The 21995-nt window shown below is 40.3% G+C and overlaps 1 protein-coding gene across 2 annotated transcripts in view; it reads right to left on the bottom strand.

Annotated features, from left to right (window-relative positions):
* AOX1 (aldehyde oxidase 1) overlaps positions 1-21995 on the bottom strand; it is a 70171-nt gene that overhangs the window by 17068 nt on the left and 31108 nt on the right. For both annotated transcript variants that reach the window (XM_081261425.1, XM_081261426.1), the window contains 10 exons: positions 20474-20643; positions 20015-20129; positions 17550-17672; positions 14228-14324; positions 9912-10036; positions 8192-8325; positions 6974-7061; positions 4422-4508; positions 3220-3411; positions 1105-1332 (listed from right to left, as the gene is read on the bottom strand). In XM_081261425.1, coding sequence (XP_081117551.1) covers positions 1105-1332; positions 3220-3411; positions 4422-4508; positions 6974-7061; positions 8192-8325; positions 9912-10036; positions 14228-14324; positions 17550-17672; positions 20015-20129; positions 20474-20643 — 1359 coding nt within the window. The remainder of the gene's footprint in view (positions 1-1104; positions 1333-3219; positions 3412-4421; positions 4509-6973; positions 7062-8191; positions 8326-9911; positions 10037-14227; positions 14325-17549; positions 17673-20014; positions 20130-20473; positions 20644-21995) is intronic.

Here is a 21995-nt window from a genome sequence, read left to right as displayed (position 1 = left end):
CCAAATGGCTCTCTGTTAATTTCTGTCACTGCAAACAGGCAAGGAATGAAAAGGCTGCAGTAGGACAACCACTTGTAATGAGCAGCCACTTGCCTACAATCAAATCTGCATGAAAATGGTATAAAGATTACACCAAAGTTCAACTAGGCTAGTTAGGTGTATGGATGGACAAGGGAATGGGGCAGGGACCTTTTTACCACTTTTCCTGTCTATTTCCTCAACCTATACACTGATGCTCCTCCCACAATCTATCCACCCTTATTTTTTCCTATTGCATCTTCACTTAACACACCTGCCACTGTACCTTCTTCATGGCTCATTTGAAGTGTGAATCCTGCAGAGGAAGAATCACCAAGCTCTGTGAGGGCCCTGCTGGATATCTACATACATGGAAATTTACATTATGGAAGAAGAGAGAAAATGGGAGTCTGCATCACTGCTGTCCTCAGTGAGTCAGAATACAGCAGCCCTTTGCCAGCTGTTAGGAGTATTTTCATTCCAGAATGAAGAAGTGGAAACAACTAGTGGGATTTAGCAACCAAGCAAGGGGATTTATTTAATCAGTTAAAGAAACTATAAGAGCATATTCTCAGTCTTTCTGTTTATACTTTTAATAGCTAGGAGGGGGAACAAACTCTTAAATTTGTGTTTAAAAGTTATTGAAATGATTTACTTTTCTGGGTTTAGTTTACTGCAATCCACCCATGGGAGTTGAGGCACCCCAACACCTTGCAAGCCTCCATTTCCATTTCCTCTCCAGAGACACAGAACCACAATAGATGGAGGAGTCCTGGAAGTCATTGTTCCTACCCTCTTACTTTCCTCATGAGCCATCTGGAGCCCAGAGAAATCGTCTCAGCTGCTTTTTGACAGGGCCAGGAGTAAACCTCAGGTTTCCCAATTTCCCAGCAAGAACGTTTTCACCAACCATGGGAGCTCAGTCTCCTCTGGAGCAAAGCTGATGTGACTAAGCACAACTCTGGTTAAGTTTAGCAACTGGAGACAGCAATCACGTGGCTGGTGCAACAGAATGGAAAGTTCCTTCCATGCTCTTTGTTTTGCCTGGGCCACCTCCAGATGGCACGCCCCTGTGTTTGAACTGACCTGAGAGAAGGCAACCGAGCCAACTCCAACAGGATACTTCAGGGGAACCATGGCCAGCCCTTTCTTCTTCCAGTAATTCTCCGCATTAAATTTTTCCACGGCTGCTCTCCTCACGGAGAAGGAAGACTTGGCCATACATTCTTTCCAACACTGGCTGAGATTCTTGGCATTAATCTCTTGTTTGTAGGGTGTCTGATCTATTTCTTTGTACATATTTATCGTTCGAACCTAAGAAAGGAGATTAAAAGTGAGAGGAAGTCAGAATATATGGTCTCATCCATGTACCATCTTCCTAGTCCAATTCTGCCCATCCTGTGCAGTCCAAGCTGAGTTCTCCCTGGTTCTTGCTGAATGAAACCTTTCACAAGACACTGAGTTCTCCTCTTCCCCACCTGGAGCATCCATCAACGATGTGAGCACTGACTTGTATGTTTCTATGCTGTTCTTGTGCAAGTTTAAAGGAAGGAATCCTTCCCTGAGATTTCTTTATCTCAACACTACCCAGGTCCACTCGATTCTAGTTGCCCTTGTGGGTATCCGTTGAAAGTATTTGGCTAAATGATTTGGTTTATTCAAAGGCTGTGTCAAAATAAGACTTACTTCCAAAACAAACAGGAAAGTTTGTTTACGTATAACTGACATCTAGGAAGAAGAACAAATTAGAAGACTCTATTCCAAGATATCTGATGAGCTGAGTACAATTCTTTCATCACAGAATTGGCAATGAAGACTTCCCAGCTGAGAACAAAAGATGCCAAGTACCTTACATTCTCAGCTGAGAAAACTCACAGTTGTGACCAGGCCCCTCTCCAAGCTGACAGGGGCTACTACAGAGATACTTGCCTCATTCTATCCCCCCTAAAACTTTCTCAGATCATTATTAGAGGAAGACTAGGAATTAGTGAGCTGAGCCATTGCAGGGAAAGCAGAGTTTTTAAGAGGTTATTCTCTGGAAGAGGAAGGAAGGTCTTCACATGATTCTCCTCCTTCATGCTATCAAGTATGACAGAACATCAAAGAGAGAAGCTGGGTGGGGGGACAGGAAGGGAGGAACAAGTTCCAGAGACAAGGATGACTCCTATCTGTGGCTATAGAGTCCAACACTGTGAAATCTAGAGGGGAAAGTAGGTACATGAATTGGGGACTGGGGCATGGGGCAAAGAGGTGTGGTCACTAGAGGAATGCTAAATGAAGTGCCAAAGAGAGGACAACACTCACTGGCAGAAGTCACATGGGGAGGGGCCATTTGTATTCCCAGGTCCTTCTCTTCTTCCTCCCTGCCCCAGTGTCACAGCAGAAGGAACAAGGGAGGGCGGGAAGAGAGCTTACCACATCTCCCCACCCAATTCCACTCTAGGATCTGAGGGTGGAAGAGGCACCAAGGAGGGAAACATCCTTGATGATGACTGAGCTGAGACTCAAAAATCACCAAAAGAAAATCATGTTAGCCACTGAAATGACAAACTTCATGACAGCTGCTATCACATTAAGGAAAGAAGACTTTGACAGAATTTGGTGGTAGGGATTATATACCTGCTACAGTTTGGATGTGGTTTAATCCCCCAAGAGTTCATGTGAAATCTTGGTCCCCAATAATAGTGGTGTTGAGGTGGTAGAAACCATCAGAGATGGAGCCTAGTGGGTTAAGTCATTGAAGGGTGCTGCCCTCTGAAGACATGAAGGTAGTTCTTATGGGATCCTGGTTAGTTGACATGAGAGTGAGTTATTATAAAAGAATGAGCCTGACCCCTGAAGTCAACACCATGCTCTTGAATCTCTAGAACTGTGAGCTAAATAAACCACTGGCATTTTGTGTATCAAAGGAAAATAAACTAATAGAGCCCACCAACCAATGGAAAATTCTCACTAAACAGGTAAGAATCTATTGCTTACTCCTCAATGTACCCTGTTTCCTGGATTTTTGAGAAGATATCTGGGTATAGCAAGCATCATTGAACTTTGGTGTCCTGGCTCTATATTAGCCAGTTGGCTAGGTGACCTCAGGCAAATCATATATCCCTTTGGATCTCAAATACCTCAAACTGAATGATTCTCGAAGGCCCTCCCATCTCGGATATTCAACACCTTTTATATGCAAGACTAAAACAGTGTTACCTTCTCAGGGGACAAACCGCATTTGGCTGCAACTTCGACAATACAGGACTCGGTGATCAGCGCTGCCTGAGGAAAGCCAAACCCACGCAGAGCTGTGTTGGAGGGAAGGTTGGTTCGGCATGCCCAACCGCGGCAGCGCAGGTTGGCAAACTTGTAAGCATTGTCCATTTTCAGAAGCCCCATTTCTATCACCTAGAGAAATCCAGAGTTGGTGTGATAAGGGCCTTGTCCTTCTGGACCTGTTTGACCATCCTGATATCTCAGACCAAATCAGTCTGGAAACAGCATCCTCTCTTCATATCACATCATACATGCTAAAAATATGCCATGCTCCCAATTAAAATGCATTTTACTGTTAAATTATTCTAAAGAATTTGAATCATTTTCTTTTAAAATTATTATTTTTGTATTTCTAAGTTTTAGAACAAATGTATTATTATTTTTTTAAAGAGAGAGAGAGAGGGAATTTTTTAATATTTATTTTTTAGTTTTTGGCAGACACAACATCTTTGTTTGTATGTGGTGCTGAGGATCGAACCCAGTGCCACGCGCATGCCAGGCAAGCGCGCTACTGCTTGAACCACATCCCCAGCCCCAAATGTATTATGTTTAGGCTTCAAATATTTCCAGAAGCCTTGGAAATGTTCATAGGCCCTAAACCCTGGGGTCTATGCATTCTACAGAAGGCAGTATTCTGGAAAACAGGGAAAATGAGGGGTGGGGGGGTTGGCATTTATTTCTCCATCAGGATTAATCCCTCCCTCCACCTCCTGAGAACAATTGGTGAGGTCTGGGGCTAGTTTTGGTAATTAAGACTGGGGGGGTGAGCCCACCAGTGACATTTACTGAGTAGAGGTCAAGGATACCCACACATCCTCCTTTGTATAGGGCAGCCCCCACAAGCAAAAGATATCAGTCCAAAATGTCAGTCTGGCTAGAGAGGAGAAAGTTGGTCAATGCTTGCATCTGAAAACAGATCTAAGTATGGAAGGACAGAAATAGCACACATATGGAGACTTAGCCAAGATCTCTGGGCTTACTCTGTGGGTGCCAGTGAGTGACACTAGGCTATCCCTGCAATAATAGACTCTATGCTTTTATAATTATATATTATTTAATGATTGAACATTTTTTCTGATATAAATCATATTACATAACACTCTTTGAAAAATGCAAGAAAGCTTGCTTTTTAAAACACTTACCCATAATGATTCATCGAGGGAACAGCCCCCATTGTTATAGTGCTCCATGTCCAGGGCCAAGATTCTGCCATCGTTCATGAATCCAACCTGTGCAGAGAGAGCTGATCTCTGATACTGACACTAGAAATCAAATATCTAAAGTTTACTTTGTCACTTGTGAACTCTCCACATATGGAAAAAACTTTATGATGTAGACTTGGCAATAATTTCTTGGATATAAAACTAGCTCTGTGACCTTGGAAAAGCCATTTACCCTCTTAGACTACTTTTGAAATGGAAATAAATAAAGTAATACATGGAAAATTACAGGCACATAAACAACACAGAGCAGATGTTCTACATATAAATTATTAATATTACTATTATAAATATTAATATTATCTCTTGTTATCACAGTACTCTCCATTGGAAAACATTATCTTCTCATGGTTTTAGTCACCGCAGTGGTGATAACTTCTATAATTATAATCTAGTCCTTTCAACGAAGTCCCATATTGGTGAAGGACATTTCTGTTTCAATGTCCTATCGTCACTTCTTCTCCAACATTTACACAAACCAGCTCATTGTTATTCCAGGTTGGTTCTCCTTCCAACTCGACTCTTTCTTCTAGAAATTTCCAAGTCATGTTTGTGGTTTTTATTCTCCATTGTATTTTGCCAAATTTTTCACCAAATCCTATCTTATGTTACAGAATAATGACTCTTAGACTCATCTCTTCTGCCTCTTACTATCATCTCAAATGCTTCATGTCTGAATGCATTAGCTGCTTTCTACTGGTCTATCTGCCCTTCTTCCTCTCTCAGGCCATCCTGCGCTTTCTCATCATGTTACCCTCCCTGATGCACCCATGTTTAGTTATGGCACTTGACTGAGCAAGAATCTATTCAGTCTTCCTGTTTCTTGTGAGAGAGTTTAAACTCCCCATTTTGGAACTTTAGGCCCCTCTTGGTCTTGCATTATCTAATCCAACCCATCTTATTTACACTACCTTCTGGTAATTGCTCTGTGTTTTAATGCACCCCTCCCCTTACCCCTACCCCTATCAAACATGCCATGCTCATTCCACCTCTGCATTATTGGTTCCACCACCTAGTATGCTTTTTTTTTTGGTACCTATTCATTCTTGAAGATCCATTTATGTTTCACCTGTTCTAAGAAGTCTTCTGTACATACTCCAACTTATATTCACCTCTCTTCATAGATTTGCTACATGTACCTCACCTTTTAACCTTCAATTTTTAATGTTTGCATAATGATATCATGTGTGTAAGTTTTATTCCTCTCCTCCTTTCGCCAAAAATAATCTCCTCAAAACAAAGTTCACTCTAGCAAATTCTTTTGAACTAAACTGAATTCAAAATGTAGCTTAGAGTAAAATAGATTTGTTTGCTAGTTTCTAAAAATATGTGTTCAGGGAGACATTTGTAGAGACCATGATATACATTCAACAAATCCTGTGGTCCCCATCCTGTGCACACAGGAAGATGTATTTCCAGCTACCTTTTTAGTTAGGGGGCAAAGTTCTGGCCAAAGACACCAAGGTCCTTGCAAGGTCCACCTCTTACTGACCTGGTGTGAGAAATACCTTCCACATCACTCCATGTGCTTTCGCTTTCCTTATCTACTGCAGAAGACCCTGCAGAGGACTCAATGTCCTTGGGCAGAGTTATCCAGTAGAACTTTCTGTGATGATGGCAAGGTTCTGTGTCTATACTATTCGATCCCAACCACATGTAGCTATTGAGTATTTGAAATAAAGCAAATGCAACTATGGAACGGAATTTTAGTTTAATTTAGTTCACTCAAATGTGAATTTCAGTGGTCATTTAAATGGCCTACTGGCTACCATATTAGATTCTGCAATCCAAAGGGATGGTGGTAGCACTACTTGAAAAAAGCTTGAGTCTCTGAATAGTTTTGTGGAACAGAGTCCTCCTTCCTCTAACCTCTGCTGATTACACTGGGCTGTTACTTGATCAAGAAATAGCATAATAAAGGCTTAAACTCCTGAGAGTTTTTAGTTGTTAGAGTAGTTAGCTCACTTTGATAAGTAAAACTACCTCTTTTAAAGCAAAATAATAATCATTTTCTACTATGGAAAGTTTTCTAGGAATTTCTAGAGCACAGTTTTACAAAAATACCCTTGATACGTTAAAAAAAGAGGACTCCATTTGCAAATAAATGCAATTTCACATAACACCATTGTTATGAGAATTATTCTATTTTTTACCTCTTTTATTGTGTGAGTGAGTAGTTATTAGACCTACTTTCATAGACACATATGCTCACAGGTTTTCTAATTATTCACTGTGTAATGTCCAATGCCAGCTAGTCCTTTTTCTCCAATTGACATCTTTGAGTGAAACAGAAAAGCTTCATTGAACCAGCCAGTAATTAAACAATCAGCACAAGGTACAGAAAGTTAAATAGACGCGCCATTTGTTAATTTGTTCATTGTTACTCCCCATTAGGGAATAGATAAATGCCGCCTCTGCATTTCTGTCATGTTCTGTTTGTAGCAAATCCTTCCCTCCACCCATCTTCTGCTCACTTTGTACTTTGCAAAGTATGGGTTTCGGCCTCCAGTTATCAGCATGTCTTCTCCTCGTTCCAGAACACAGCGGACTGCACGACCATGTCTGAAACAGAAAAAAGGCATGAGAGGTAAATTCTTACAGTGAAGGTTAGATAGCTCCTAGTGAGACCTTGAGTGGCATTCACTCACATCACAAAACACAGAACTACTACCCACACTTGGCCTCTGCTGACCTCCAGGAAATGTGGTAGCCTCCCCTCCCTTTGGTGAGAGCATGACATCTGGCATTTGCTACTTGTCAAGGAAGTCTCCAGGGTATTCAAGGGGACATTTCCCTTTGTCATAAAGACCTCTGGCCATAGGTAAAGTCTCAAGGTCACACTTCAATCTGGTTACAAATGGAGAAACACAGGTGGGGCCTGACTGCCAAGTACTCCCAAATAGGACAGGTCTAGAATCAAGGTTTCTGCTCCTGGGTTAAAGGAACTGACCTACATTACTCTGCAAAGGAATTAAGCCTTTTAGATGTGCCTCCTCCAAAGACAATTTCTTGACCAAGAAATAACATAATAAAGGCTTAAACTCCTGTAAGTTTTTAGTTGTTGGAGTAGTTATCCCACTTTGATAAGTAAACTACCTCTTTTAAAGAAAAATAATAATTATTTTCTACTATGGAAAGTTTTCTAGGAATTTTTATTGGTCAAGAAATAATTGGTATTATTATTATTATTTCTTAGATTCTCAAAGGAAAATGACAATATAAATAAATAAACCTAACAAAAGCAAAGTCTGTTTAAATCAATCAAGAAAATATACACCTAAGCATACCTATACACATAACTATACACACTTTAAAAATGTGTGTGTGTGTGTGTGTGTGAATGTGTGTTTACCTCAAAAGGTGATACACATTCTTCTAAAGGTCTAACAGGTGCTAAGAACAACTAGCCCCGTTCATTCAGGATCTGTTTCTGTCAACTTTCCAGGTATTCTAATGATTTTTCTGTGGCTTTCATTCTTTTTAGTAATTGATTTTTATTTTGGTTCTTATATGGATATAGCTTGACGATAGAGAGAAAGAAGTTGCCATAAGCTGGCAGCTAATTTGGGTGCTTGTATATCATGTGTGATTTTTAAATAATCTTGGCCTAAATTCTTCCTCATTAATCCTGATACTGAAATTTTCAGTCTGACTTTATTTTTAATATATTCAGAAGATTTTTCTCCACTTACTTGCTGGCAGCAAGCGCAGTGATGGCTGCCATTGTGCTGGTTTTGAGCACCTTTCCCCCAAATGCCCCACCGACGCGTCTTACGTGACACATGACCTTATTAGCTGGGACCTTCAAGACTGAGGCAACTACATCCTGTAAATGATAACAGATTTCATTAATCTGATCTATCTTCAGCAAGGACTTAATTGTGACCACCACGCACACCCATAACCTTAGCAAAAAGAAACTGTTTCCTGAAACAGGAGTGTGACAGCCACTTTACATTTTGATTCCATCATGTTGTATATGCTACATAAACTGTGTGGCTATGCTAAATGATTAAAAAAAAAAGCCCAATAACCTTAGCATGCATCCCCAGTTGATCTCAGCAATATTTGGTTACAATGGCATTGCCAAAACTATTATTAAATAATTCTTGCAATAACAATGGATAATTTGGGACTATCAATTTTTTTTGCCTGTTTTCCCCATGAAACACCCAAAGTATCCTTTTCACACTATCCCTAGGGATGTGTTTCCTGAAGCTGTAAGATTTTGTGGCTTTCTGAGCCTCTCCCAGCTTGGAGGTTTCCCTTCATTCTGCTGTCTCCACTGAAGCATGCACACTTCTCACCCCATCTGTATTACTGTGAAAGTGGACCCTTTGGTCTTCCCTGGATGCAGGTGCTATTCTTTATGCTTTGAGGTCTTAGTCTTAACAACTGATTTTGACAGATGGGGTGCCTGAGACAGACGGGCCCAACATCACACAGGGAGTGAAGAGCAGATGGAACTGGAACGGAGTTCATCTGACCCTTTCTTAGTGTTCCAACTTCTGTGAGGCCTCATTTTCCACTGTCCATACTCTGTTTCCTGCTCTTCTGGTAATAGCACTGGCTCTTTTGAACCTGCTGGATCAAGACCCTTTGCTTTCCTTACTTTCACCCTGATGCTTACACCTAACCTCCCCGTCTTGCACTCTCTATCCCAGCTCAGAAAGTCATTGTGCTGTTCCTCCTTGCTGGCATGCATGTTGCCGGAGAGAGGGGACACAAGCAACAACTGTTTGCAGAGGATATGAGTAGTGAATAGATGAGTGGCATTTGATCTCGCTGTGAAACGGCATGGAAATGCCCTCTCTTCTCTTACCATCTAGACAAACTTTACTCTGACTATAAATCCAGATTTAAGGCTCTCTCTCTCTCTCTCTCTCTCTCTCTCTCTCTCTGTTTGTGTGTGTGTGTGTGTGTGTGTGTGAGAGAGAGAGAGAGAGAGAGAGAGAGAGAGAGAGAGAGAGAGAATATGAATATCCTGGGTCATTCTAGCCCTCAACAAACCCCCCCTTTCTCTTCATTCCTCCACTCATGTAAATTTTGACTTAACTGATTTAGCACCTTGATATACTTTTTCCAATATGGCTCCCTAACTGTTTCTTGAGAGTTGGGTACTATAAGCTTGGGAAGATAGGCCTTTCTCTTTTTTCTCAACAGTACTAAGGGCAGAGCAAAAGAGACCTGCTGATTACATAAATGGTTTTAAAGTAATAGATCTATAAACAACAACAACAAAATAGTTTGGAAATTACATGGCTCTTAATTCCCTAATCAATATAGCTACTAGTACTGAATATTTCCTTGGTTCCTAAAGAAATGACATTTTTGTGCTTTGTACATTTGATCTTGTGACTTTTTTGACAGACACAATTTAGCTATGCCCCCTTCACAATGGCCCCATATTACCTGTATGTATTTGGGACTCTGTGTAGACACATAGACATCTATTTCTTGATCCTCTCCTTTGGGAACAACAAGCATGCTTTGGGTTTCCATATAAAAATGTTCTTGACCTCCAATGTGTATTTCACCTATTAAAGGAAAATTCTTGGAAGTGAAGGAAGCATTCACAAAGAACAGATAGTGCCCCCCAGCTATATCCTGTTTTTCAGGAACTCCAATGACAGGCAGTTTGCTGGGTAGTGAAGGGTAACAATTAACAATGTTTAGCTTTCTGCACGTCTGCAGAGTTGAAGGAGAGTTCTGTAGAGAAATATGTGGTGTCTGCTGAGCCAGGCCACAGAGCCCTAGGGAAAGATATGTGACTTTCTAGAGTCAAAAACTGATAGCTAGGCAATGTCTAGTTCCAAGGAAAGATGGAGTCGCTATAGTTCTCCCTGTTCCTCCTGTTAAATACACTATGTATAAATCAACACAAGAAGTATGAAAGCTAATTACACAAAATGGAGTCATTTTTTATGTCATTCCCCAAGTGATAACAGTGTCAAGAGGCCAATGAGGAGAAAAGCTCAGGTCATAAATGCCTGTCTTGCAAGCTCAACCCAAAACTACAAGGGACTAATTGTAACCCTAACATTGAAAGATTAAAAGTCTAACCTACCAACCACTGACATTTGCCAAAATCAGAACACACCAGCTGCCAGTGACTCTGCTGTGCCTGGGGGCTTACCTTTAAACAGCCTGTGTAACCTCCTCTGTCCTCAGTAAAACCTTAACATTTTCCTTCATCCTCTGACAAACCAAAGGCCACCTCTAGTTGGGTGCATCTCCCAGACTTCAATTCTTCTTCTTGTATTTGATTTCCCAGTAAATCTTTTGCTTGGTGATTTGTTGTTGTTGTTGTTTGTTTGTTTGTTTTGTTTGATTTCAAATTGACAGAAGACTTAAGAGGAGAGAAGAAGATAGACTGACTAGGAACTCTGAGACAAAGTGTAAATAGAGCATTGGATTCAGTGGGTTTTGCAATCATTGTAAATGCTTGCCACATGCATACCAGCCTTGGATCTAGAGAAGCCAGCCATCCAAAAATATCAACGGACAAAGACAGAAAAAAAAATACCTGTGAAAGTCTGCTATTTTTTTAAGACAAAGGATCAAGAAAAGGGAAGCCTCAGAAGACAAAATACTTTGAGACAATAAACACTCTACCCCAACCAAACACCACAGAAAAATCTGCAGCCTCACCTCTACCTGCAAAGGTTAAGTGGGAAGCCAACCTGTAATGAGGCACCCCAGCCCCTCTGCTGGGCTATGTCTGCAGATACATGGGGAACCTGTATTCCCACTCTCTATGGGCAATAAAAAGACATCACCCACTTGTTTTCCACCAACAGAGTCAGTTCTAGGAAAATAGAAGATTTAAATAAGATCCAGACATTATAACATGATATCCAAATGTCCCAGATACAATAAAAAATGGCATATCACTCCAAGAACCTGGAAAACCTCAACTTCAATGAGAAAAGAAAATCAACAGATGCCAACATGGAAATGATACAGATGTCAGGATTATCTGACAATGATTCAATTAGCAATAATGAAAATATAGAAAGTCTTAGCAAAGAAATAGAAGGCATAAAAATGTCAAATGGAAATTTTAAAACTAAGAAATAAAACAAGCAAAATTTAAAAAGCTCCTTGGATGGGCTCACCAAGAGACTAAGGAGAACAGAGGAAATGATTATTGAACAAGAATACAGAACAAGAGAAACTGGCCAATCTGAATAACAGGAAAAAACAAACTGGAGAAAAAAGAACAGGGCTTTGAAACCTGTGGGACCAAAACAAAAGATCTGACATTTGGGTCACTGAAGTCAAGTATTTGAAAAAATAATGGCTGAATATCTTCCAAACAGCAAAAGACATAAACCTACAGATCTGAGAAGCCAACTGAACCCTAATTGGATAAATTTAAACAAATTCCATGCCAAGATACATCACGGTTGAACTTCAGAAAACTGAAGAAAAAAAGCAATATAAACAAAAAACCGTCTTGAAAGTGGTGAGAGAAAAATACTACCTCATCTGTAGGGAAAACACACTACCAAAGAAAACAGGTTGGGCTGGGGATGTGGCTCAAGTGGTAGCGCACTCGCCTGGCATGTGCAGGGTGCTGGGTTCGATCCTCAGCACCACATAAAAATAAAATAAAGATGTTGTGTCCACCGAAAACTAAAAATTAAACAGTAAAAAAATTTCTCTCTCTCTCTTAAAAAAAAACAAAAGACCACAGGTTTCTCTTGGGCTAGGTTGCACGCACCAGTAGTCCCAGCTATTCAGAGGCTAAGGCAGGAGGATCCCAAGTTCAAGGCCGGCTTAGGTAACTTAGTAAGACTGGGTCTAAGAATAAAATAATAAAAATGGTTGGAGTGTAGTGCAAGGCCTTGCATTCAATCCTCTGTCCAAAAAATAAAAAATAAAAAACCATAGAGACCAGAGGAAGCGGCACAAAATTTTCTAGCTCTAAAAGGCCTATCAACTTAGAATTCTATCCAGTAAAAATATTCTTCAAGGATTAAATGGAGACCATGTCATTCTCAGCTGAAGGAAAACTAAGAGTTTGTTTACAACTGACCTACCCCAAAATAATAGCTAAAGGAAGTTTTTGGAATAGGTAGGAAATGACTTAAAAAAAATAAAAGGAAACGGGAATATCTGTAAGGAAGAAACAACTTCAGAAAAAATAAAAATACAGGTGAATATAACTCTCCTCCTGAGTTTTCCAAATTGTGTTTAAAATATAATTATAGCAATACTTTGTGTGGTTCCCAATGTATGTACAGGAAATATTTAAGACAATTATATTATGAATAGGGAAGAGTAAAAGGATAGAAAGGGAGGTAAGGTTCACACTTAAACTAGCAAAATGTTGATATTATATATAAAATATCACTGACTGTAAATATATGTGATATATAAATATATCATGGTTATTACATATAGGATATATATCATAGTTATACATATATATTTATACAGAGAGAGTTTTCACTAAAAAAGTCTATACAAGGAGATATACTCCAAAATACAGATAAATCAAAATGGAATTCTAAAAGTTGTTCAAATGAACCCACAGGAAGGCGGGAGGGGGGTGATAAAAATCAGAGGGAAGTGTTGGATGGAAGGTAGAACTTTAAAAATTTTTTAAATGTACCCAATAACAGTGACTTGTAAATTGTTTGAGGAATATTCCCAAGGAAATACTTTGTATTTCACTAGAGAGTTCCTATCTTATCCAAAATCCGAGTAAAGAAAACCTGAGCACAAAATCTAATATGTATAGTAAATATCACATATACACACACACATACACACATACACACACACCCAAAGAGAGAACAGCAGAATGAACAGACTGCCTCATTTACATAATATAAACATTAAAATTTCGAGAACTCAGATCTTAACTTCCATTAAAGTTTTTTTACAACTTATGAGAACCCACACATAGCCACGAGGCTTGAGTTCAGGGCTTGCAGTAGTACTAGTTTATTTTGTTCAATATTCACTTCATTTAAAATAAACAGAACTGGAACAATATTAAATAGAGCTGATCTTCCTTAAACCTGTAAAGTTGGCAAAGTTTGTTTTTGATACTAGGGATTGAACCCAGGGGCACTTTACCACTGAGCCACATCCCCAGACCTTTTTATTTTTTATTTTGAAACAAGGTCTCACTAAGTTGCTTAGGGCCTCACTGAGTTGCTGAACCTGGCTTTGAACTTGCCATTCTCCTGCCTCAGCCTCCCAAGCAGCTGGAATTACAAGGATGTGCCGCTGTGCCCAGGAATTAACAAAGTATTAACACCCTGTTTCACTGTCTGCCCATCCCTGCAGCCCCATCCACAGCCCCCTCCCTTCACCTTAGGGTGTTGATCTCAACTCTCTAGGATGGAAACCAACTTGATCAAGTAATCTCTGAGATTCAATTTTATCCCACTATTGGCGTAAGAATGATTTCTCCAGGCACATTTACATTTTCATGAGGTCCTTAAAAACCAAAAAGCCACTAATATGAAAGTGTCTAATGGTACTTTGCCTGACAGGACAGGGTTAGGAAAAATAATCTCAGTTTCAGGGTCCCTTGTAAATCCCCAAAGAAACAGGGAAATCCATATGTGAATGAAGTGCCTGTTTCCAAGGGCAACACACACTGAGCCTGTCAGGTGATTTTTAGAAGGCAAAGGAAGGCTTAAATTAGACCTGCTCAAAAGGCTTTCCTGGTTATTTTCTCTCCCCCTATTTTTTTCAAATAGTTTTACCTTCAAGAATTTGATCAACCACTTTAAATGCTTTATCGATATTTCCATATTCCAGTTTCCTTTCTGTCTTGAAGAAGGAGTTATGTCGTATAGCATCCTAGAAAGAGAACAGAGAAGGCTGCAAGGCTGCAAGAGATCCAGTCCTAGGGCACTAGCCACACCCTAGGGTGCCAATCAAGGCACTTTCCCACAATCCTGTGAGTCTTGAACCAGGCCTGGAGACTCCCCAGCCAATGGAAATCTGCCTGTTGGGTCCAAAGAAACAGTATATTCAGAAAAAAACCTGGCACTGAGGCAATCCCAGAATGGAACTAGTATTTTGCAGGCCAATTATTGTCTTCAATCCACAACATATTTTATGTATCCAGGGCCACATAGCACACTGGTTCAGAAATGCGGCTGCACCCAGAGTTATATCGATTTTCTCCACTTACTAGTTGTTTTACTGTGGACTTTTACTTCCCCTCTATCATCTGTAAAATGGAAGTAACAGTTGTGCATATAGGTCCAAGGGGGTTGTAAAATGAAACATGTAAAGGGCTTGTATGGCATATAGTTAAGTGTTCAATAAATGCTAGACAAAGACACTAATGATTGAGATCGTGGTGGCTTTGCCTGCTGGTCTCGCCCTCCTCCTTTGGGGACATAAGCACTTCATTTGTAGAGGGAAGTGGAGCACCTGGAACCACTAATCCTAGAAGTAAGTCTCTATTATCAGCCTTGTCCAGGTGCCACCAATCCACTTACACACTGGCTTCCCTGGTCCCCAGAGAAGGAGTGCAGTGGTACACATAAATAAAAATGTAGCTACAACAGCCTAGGTTGGTTTTTTGTTACCCAGGATTTTCTTACCTATCCCTGGGAATTTATCTTACTATGATCCATGTGTTTGTCGGTGAATGGGCCATGTGAGTTCCTGCCAGCATGATCCACCATGGATTATCATTCATCCATGAAATTCCTACCTGCTGGCAGTTGGGGGTTCTCCTAACTCTGGATCTCTCAAGCCATCAGTATCTGTCTGGACCTATCCTGTCCACACACCTTATAGGGATGTTCTTTTGTCATCCTGTCATTTTCTCCACTGAGAAAGTGGGCTGGTTTGTTTTTTGCCACTGTGAGATCCAGGCTGTTGGACAAAGTGTTTGTTGATTGCTATTACAGTTAGCAATGTGACCCTGGGTAACTGTCTTTGAGTTTCCTCATCAGTATGGTCATTGCAGTTGTTTGGCATCATAGGATTGCTGTGAGCATTTAGTGAGGTCATGCACAAAACCACCTTAGATCCATGCCCCACACGCAGAGCTCTTCAAAGCTGCCAGCTGATGGAGCTGTGGATGATAATGCTTAAGGAGAAACTCTAGTGGGGAGCACATTTTTTTCACCAGGGCCCTCAGCTTTCCCCCCACCCCCGCACATCCAAGAGTTTTGATAGAGTTTCCCAATTCAAACTACCAAAACCAGGCATAAGCCAGGCTCAACTTTAGTGTTAGTGACAGATATATTTCTTGTTATCCTATTTTGTTCTATAACATACTTCATACTGGAATTAATTCACACTCCAGTGCTTTTCTTATTAATTGAAGATTCAGATATTCCAAGTTGAAGAAAGAAGCTACCTTTGTAAACTCCACTTTTTAAAATTTAAGCTTTTTCAACTTCACTTCTCCTTGCTCTTTTAATAATTTTGAGTCAATTTCCTGAATATTCATTGGTTAGGAAAGTGTTAGCAGGACTTTAATGTGTAGGGAGCCAGGCATAGCTTCCTACTATCAACTTGGATTAAATACACTCTGATCCAGTTGACTGACCTTGGAGAATTTTATCTCTGACCAAGAGGGAGGTAACTCTTTTCCATAATTCTGATATTCTCTGGCAGACAATCAGGTATCTGCTGGCTGAAGTGGGAAATTCAGGGGAGGAGGGTATCTATTTATTTATTGGACTTTCATTTGGCTGGAATGTGGGGAAGGGAAGGGTGGATACTCAGCCACTTGTATTGGGAAAAGAATTACCAAAAAATGTATGGGGTATTATGTAAATAATTTCTTAAGAAGTAATCCTAACTCAAAAGCAAAATTTGGGGAAAGGAATACATACAGTAAGTAGGAACAGCAGGCAACATAAGAATGATAGGGCCTGAGAAGGGAATAGAATGTGTGAATTTGAAACTGGCCAGGGACATCTGCAAGGCCTCACTCAAACTTCTGTTTTTATCTTCTTAACATTATTTTATTGTAATTTTAAAATGCTAAGTAAAATTTCCAGAAAAAAAATGCCATGTTCCTAGGCATAAAGTCTCATGACAGAAAACATCCTCAAGGTCAGGTTCTCATGATGACACTCACCTTGGCCAAGTCATTTCCTCTTTCCATCTCGGACCATGCTACTCACCTAGAGAACCATGTGCTCATTATATTGTGAGGGTAACACTGTGTTCCCAAGAGTACATGTAGCCTGCATGGACTGAACCTATTCTACTCAGGAGGTTTCATGCTTTCCTTATTATAAGAAGCAATGGAATATTCAGAACACTTACCATTTCATGGAGATGGTTCTTACCACCTCTATAGATTTCCAACGTCTGTCTAAAATTAGGATAGAAAATGCAACTCTCCAATTTGTTCAAGTTGCCAAAATTCCTGTAGGCATTTTATGATCTATTTCCACATTCATTTAAGATATGCATTTAAGAATCTAAAAGTAGTATCTCCCAGATTTGCTTCATAGAAGATCTAATCAGTCCAGATCCTGAGAGGAGGTGAATCAGAGCTAAGGATAGACCCACAGTCTTGGACATTGCTAGCTGTCCATCTAGCATTCTTCTCACCTTCCCCTTTCCAAGCAATGCTCAGATTTCTGTATAGGTTTCCTGCACTCCCTCTATAGCCCATGCATTACCAAGAAATATGACCCCACCCTCAGTTTCAGTGTTAACAAACAGCTCCTACATTTCTCTGACCAGTCATTAATTCACCATGTGACCCAAGTGGCCTAATTAGGGTTGTCTCAGGACATGTGCCTGGAATGCTGAGACAATAAGGTTCCTTTTGTCACTGAACATGAACAAGGAAACCCATGTTTCCCCGCTGCCATCTGTGTGCACAAGGGATGAGCCTATACTCATCCCTTGAGAGGCAAAAATAAATTGGAGAAATTGCTCATACTGATCTAGTTTGAGTTGATAGAGTCCCTGTGTTTTGGAAAGTCACTTTGAATCAGGTTCTACTGTTACTATACCAAAAACATTTTAACTTTTAACTGATATACTTCTGATGTCTGCTCTTCCATTCCCTAAACTGGCACATCTCAAACTCATTACCTCAATTGTTAGGATCAGTGGCTCCACGTCTTGGTAGACAATCTTTACTTGCTTAGCAGCTCGTCTTGCCTGAATCTCAGTATCTGCAATCACGGCACAGACAAGCTGACCCACACAAAATACCTATGACACAGAAAGACCTTTGATGTCAAGGAGAGCAGGTATTCATTCATTATCTCCCTCCCCCCCCCATAGCACAAGGCTTGATACGCACAATAAAGGACCCCTCTCCATCTGCCCATGCCTATAGAACCTGCTGACTCTAAAGCACTGTACATCTCTGTGCTATATCATGGGCAGAGGCAGCTGCAGAGGGGGAGGGGTGATGCAGCCTTGAGCGGACTCAGGCTCCAGCACAGTCAAGGGGGCTTCTTGAGGGCCAGCTGGCTTATGAGAACCAAGCTATGATTGGCCTGTGGCTGTCCCACCACATTTAAGGCCAATCTGCAGAAGGAACCTTCTGTTTTCAAAGACAGGGAGAACCAAGAATTTGTAGCTCATCTACAAAAGGGGGTGATTTGGGAAAGAGACTTCTCATGTGATTACACCACACTGCTGGTGAGCAAGTCACTGCCTACAAACTGTCCTGGAGCTCAGGCTTCTCAGGAAGAGATGTGAAAGACTCAACTGCCAAGATATGACCAAGCACAGGGCATCGCTTCCCTGGGGGGCTGCAGTCAATATCATGTCACCTGCAGATGAGGTAGGTGGACTGGGGAGCTCACACAGGGACCAGGACAGAAAGCTGGATTGGGTGGGGGGAACAGATAACTAAGGCTCACGACAGGTAAAAATAGTCTGAACTGGGTGATTTGAGTTCTCTCTCCCACCTTATTCTATGGTTCACACTCAAATTTAAATATTCATTTAAAATATTCTACTTTAGACCATTGTGTCTTCCACAGTGAACACAGAAATGTTATCAGAAAAATATGATACCAGGGTTGGAGAGCTTAGTCAGTAATAGAGAAGTTGCCTAGCATGTGTGAAGGCTTGGGTTCAGTCTCCAGCAGCGTGCGCGCGCACACGCGTGCGCGCACACACACACACACACACACACACACTAGTATTTAAAACATTAGTGTATAGTTGGGTGTGGTGCACTGGGGGCAGAGAAGAGAGAGAAGTGAAACATGTTGATTGTTGAAGCTGGAGGATGCTTCTATGGAGTCTCTATTTTGTGCATGATTACAAAAATGTCTGCAGTGAAAAGATGTTTAAAAGTCATAAAGTGCCATAAATGAGTGTTAGAAAAGGAGTGAGGCCAGCTAGGCAATCCTCCAACATGGCACTACTCTCCACAGATGCTCAGCTTTGCCCCTGTGACCTGGCACATCAATCCCTAAGATGCTCACAGTCTGCATAAGCACACTTCAGAGAGCAGGTTCTAAGGTGCAGCCAGGAAATCCCGCTTGTTTAGTTAACATTTATGCACGGACTGTAATTCTCACTGCCCCCTGCCAGTGATATACAACCCTACCCCAGGGGAGTTTCAACCTTGAGTTCAGATTTCTGGTCATCAAGCTTTCATTTTTATTCACTAAATCTTCCAGCAAGAGCCAGAGTTAGGGACTATTTCAAAGGATGAAGCTCTTTTGTGTAACTATTGAACTGAGAAGTCTGAATTAGTTATGCAGAAAACCTGCTAACCACTGTCCTTGCTGTATTTTCTAGTAACTTGACATACAGTAGACCAAGTTAAAGCTTTCAAATGGTAATGGTGTTTTCACTGGGTTTTTTTTTTTTTACTCTTTTACCTTGTTACACAGAATATGCAGATGGCCCCTCACTCAAGAAATTATATTAGGCAGGGGGAATAGATAAGACACACAAATAAATAAGCTTAATGCAAGAAGAAAAAAAAAGTTCATTGAAAGTCCACTTCTTAAAGACAGACGTGAAGCTCTCTGAGGGCAGGGACCACATGTCTTGTTCAGCTATGATGATCATATATAATAGATCCTTAAGAAATGACCACTGAATATATGGTAGTGTGACAGAATGAGTCAGAATTAGTTCAGAGAGGGAAAGAGAACTTCTGAATTCAAGGATAAGAAAAGGCTTCAGAGTTACGATACCAGTTGAACTCAAAATTTGGACACGGTGGGACTGGGGTAATGACAAGAGATTTGCTAGGGGCAGGGATTTGCAAGTAAACCTTGCCATAATCCTCTGTTCATTTATTTTTTTCATACTGTGAGCAGCATACTATATAATTATTACAAAATATAAAACGCCAAAGTATCTTTCATATAACTAGTAAACTTCTTATGTGGAAAGGAATATATTTGAGTGCATTCAATATCTATATTATAAGATAAAAATATCTTATTATATTTGATAATAAGCATTCAAGAATATTGAATACTTTTATGACATATCAAATTAGATGGTAGCTTTAAGAAAATATGAAGTGCCATGAACTGAGGAAGTCATTTTTCAAACAGAAAGCAAAAGTGAAATACCTCATCTGTCGCCAGCAATGTCTCTGTGGAGAAGGAATTTACGTCTTGAAGATGATCTGCAGTCACAATGTCCACTACACCTGGCAGGCTGAGAGCTTCTGATAGATCAATAGACCTAGATGACAACACACACCACAGGCTCCTCAGAGCAGCCACACACCCCACAGACCCTTGAAAATGTGGTTAGTTTGAAAATAAGGTATGAGAGAGGTAAAAATATGTTAAAGAACTACTCCCATAATTCTCTGCTAGACAATTAGAAAGAATTTGGGAGACACAAAAGTTATTACATGGAGGGAAAATTTGTAGTAAACACTAAATTTCAATCCTATTGTGTCTCCAGTCTACATTGGAAAAAACCAACAAATAGCTTACCCTCTTTATACCATTACTCTCCATTAATGTGACTGATTTAGATAAAAAGGCAATCATTAATGCCTTTTGAGTAAGACCACTTACACAATCTTAGCATGAGCTCTTGAACTAGTTACAAAAGTCAAAAACAGTTCCCGGTCCACTGCAGGCATGTCATCACAGTAGATGGCTTCCCCTGTGGCATGCTTAATACCAGACAGATGCATGATGGGACGGCCAATTGGGTCTCTTGGAAGCTGCTTTGGGTCTACATTCTGTTTAATAAATAATCAACATATAATTTTTACATTTTTATAGAGAAAACAAGAATAATCATATTCTTGTTCATCTCCTATAAGAGGGTAACAATATGGTTTACACCCAAACCAGAACACTTCAGGGAATGAAAACAGTCACTATTCACAATAACACCAGGAATAATAAGCCTATTACAATAATTAGATAGGAAAACCGGAATATGTAGCCATCATGTGGTTTTTAGAGTTTTTCACTTTTTTGAATATAGATGTCAGACATCTCTAATGGAAATTCTATTTGCATATGCAAATTAATTTAAATATTTCTTCCTGATAATATAAAGTTATGTTCTTTCGCTAATGTTCATGTATTTCTTTAAATTTTATTATCAAATGTTCCTACTTACATATGAACATGATGCATGTAATATTTTGCAAGAATGTGATGATATGGTGACAATCTTTATAGAAAATATTGAGAGTATGTTTTTAACCAGAAGAGCCCCACCATCACCACCATTTTGAGTGAAGAATTCTAAGAAATAACCGGTAAAACTCTTAATTTAGACAATTTGGATAGACAATGGACTTGAATTTAAGTGATTCATTGGTGTTTGAGTGATTGACTGGTGTTACTCTTTTTTAGAGAGCCATAGAGTAAAATGACTTGCTCCTGGTTCTGTGAGTACCTTGAAGATGTTGCACCAATCAAAACAGAAACTAAGCAACATGACATCTCCCCTGACATTTCAGATACAAGAGCTGTTAGCAATCCTAGTTGGGCCGGTACTGGGAAGAGAAGTGGAGGTATGAAGAAAAGAGGAGAAGGGGTTACAAGACATGATCTAGGCTGAGCTTAGAGACCAGGGTAAAGGCTGTGGCTGAGGAGCTGCCTGGCAAGCAGTATTGGGCAGCCTCTTCCATAACTCAATGTATTTGGTGTTGAGCTGAGGCCAAGTTCCCCAGAGGCTTCCTTGGGGCACACAGTCAGGTCAGTAGAGTGAGGTGTAGGCAAAGTTAGGGACATCTCCCCTTCCTGTCTCACCCACTGCCCCATTCTGCATTCACAGGGTCACCCTGAACTGTGGATCAAGAAGGGATTCTTCTTTTGAGATAAACCCATAGCACTGGCCTATATTATACAGCAGGTGGGAAGAGAGAAGTCACAAACAGAACACATACTGGTTGAAAACCTTGACTGGGAGGAAAAAGAAACTCTACAACCTGACCTATTTCCAACTTAGTATAATTTAAGGCATCTGAGGGAAAGAAAACCTAGATGTTTTTGTACTCAATTACCAGAATGTGCAGTTTGAGAAAATCCGTTCAGTACACAGTGGCAATGAATGAGATGTTTAAGTCCTGTTTCA

The sequence above is a fragment of the Spermophilus citellus genome (genome assembly GCF_964194105.1).
Source record: "Spermophilus citellus genome assembly, chromosome: 11".
NCBI classification, from domain to species: domain Eukaryota; kingdom Metazoa; phylum Chordata; class Mammalia; order Rodentia; family Sciuridae; genus Spermophilus; species Spermophilus citellus.
Note: the sequence above shows the minus strand (reverse complement) of the source record. Positions and strands in the feature narration are given on the sequence as shown.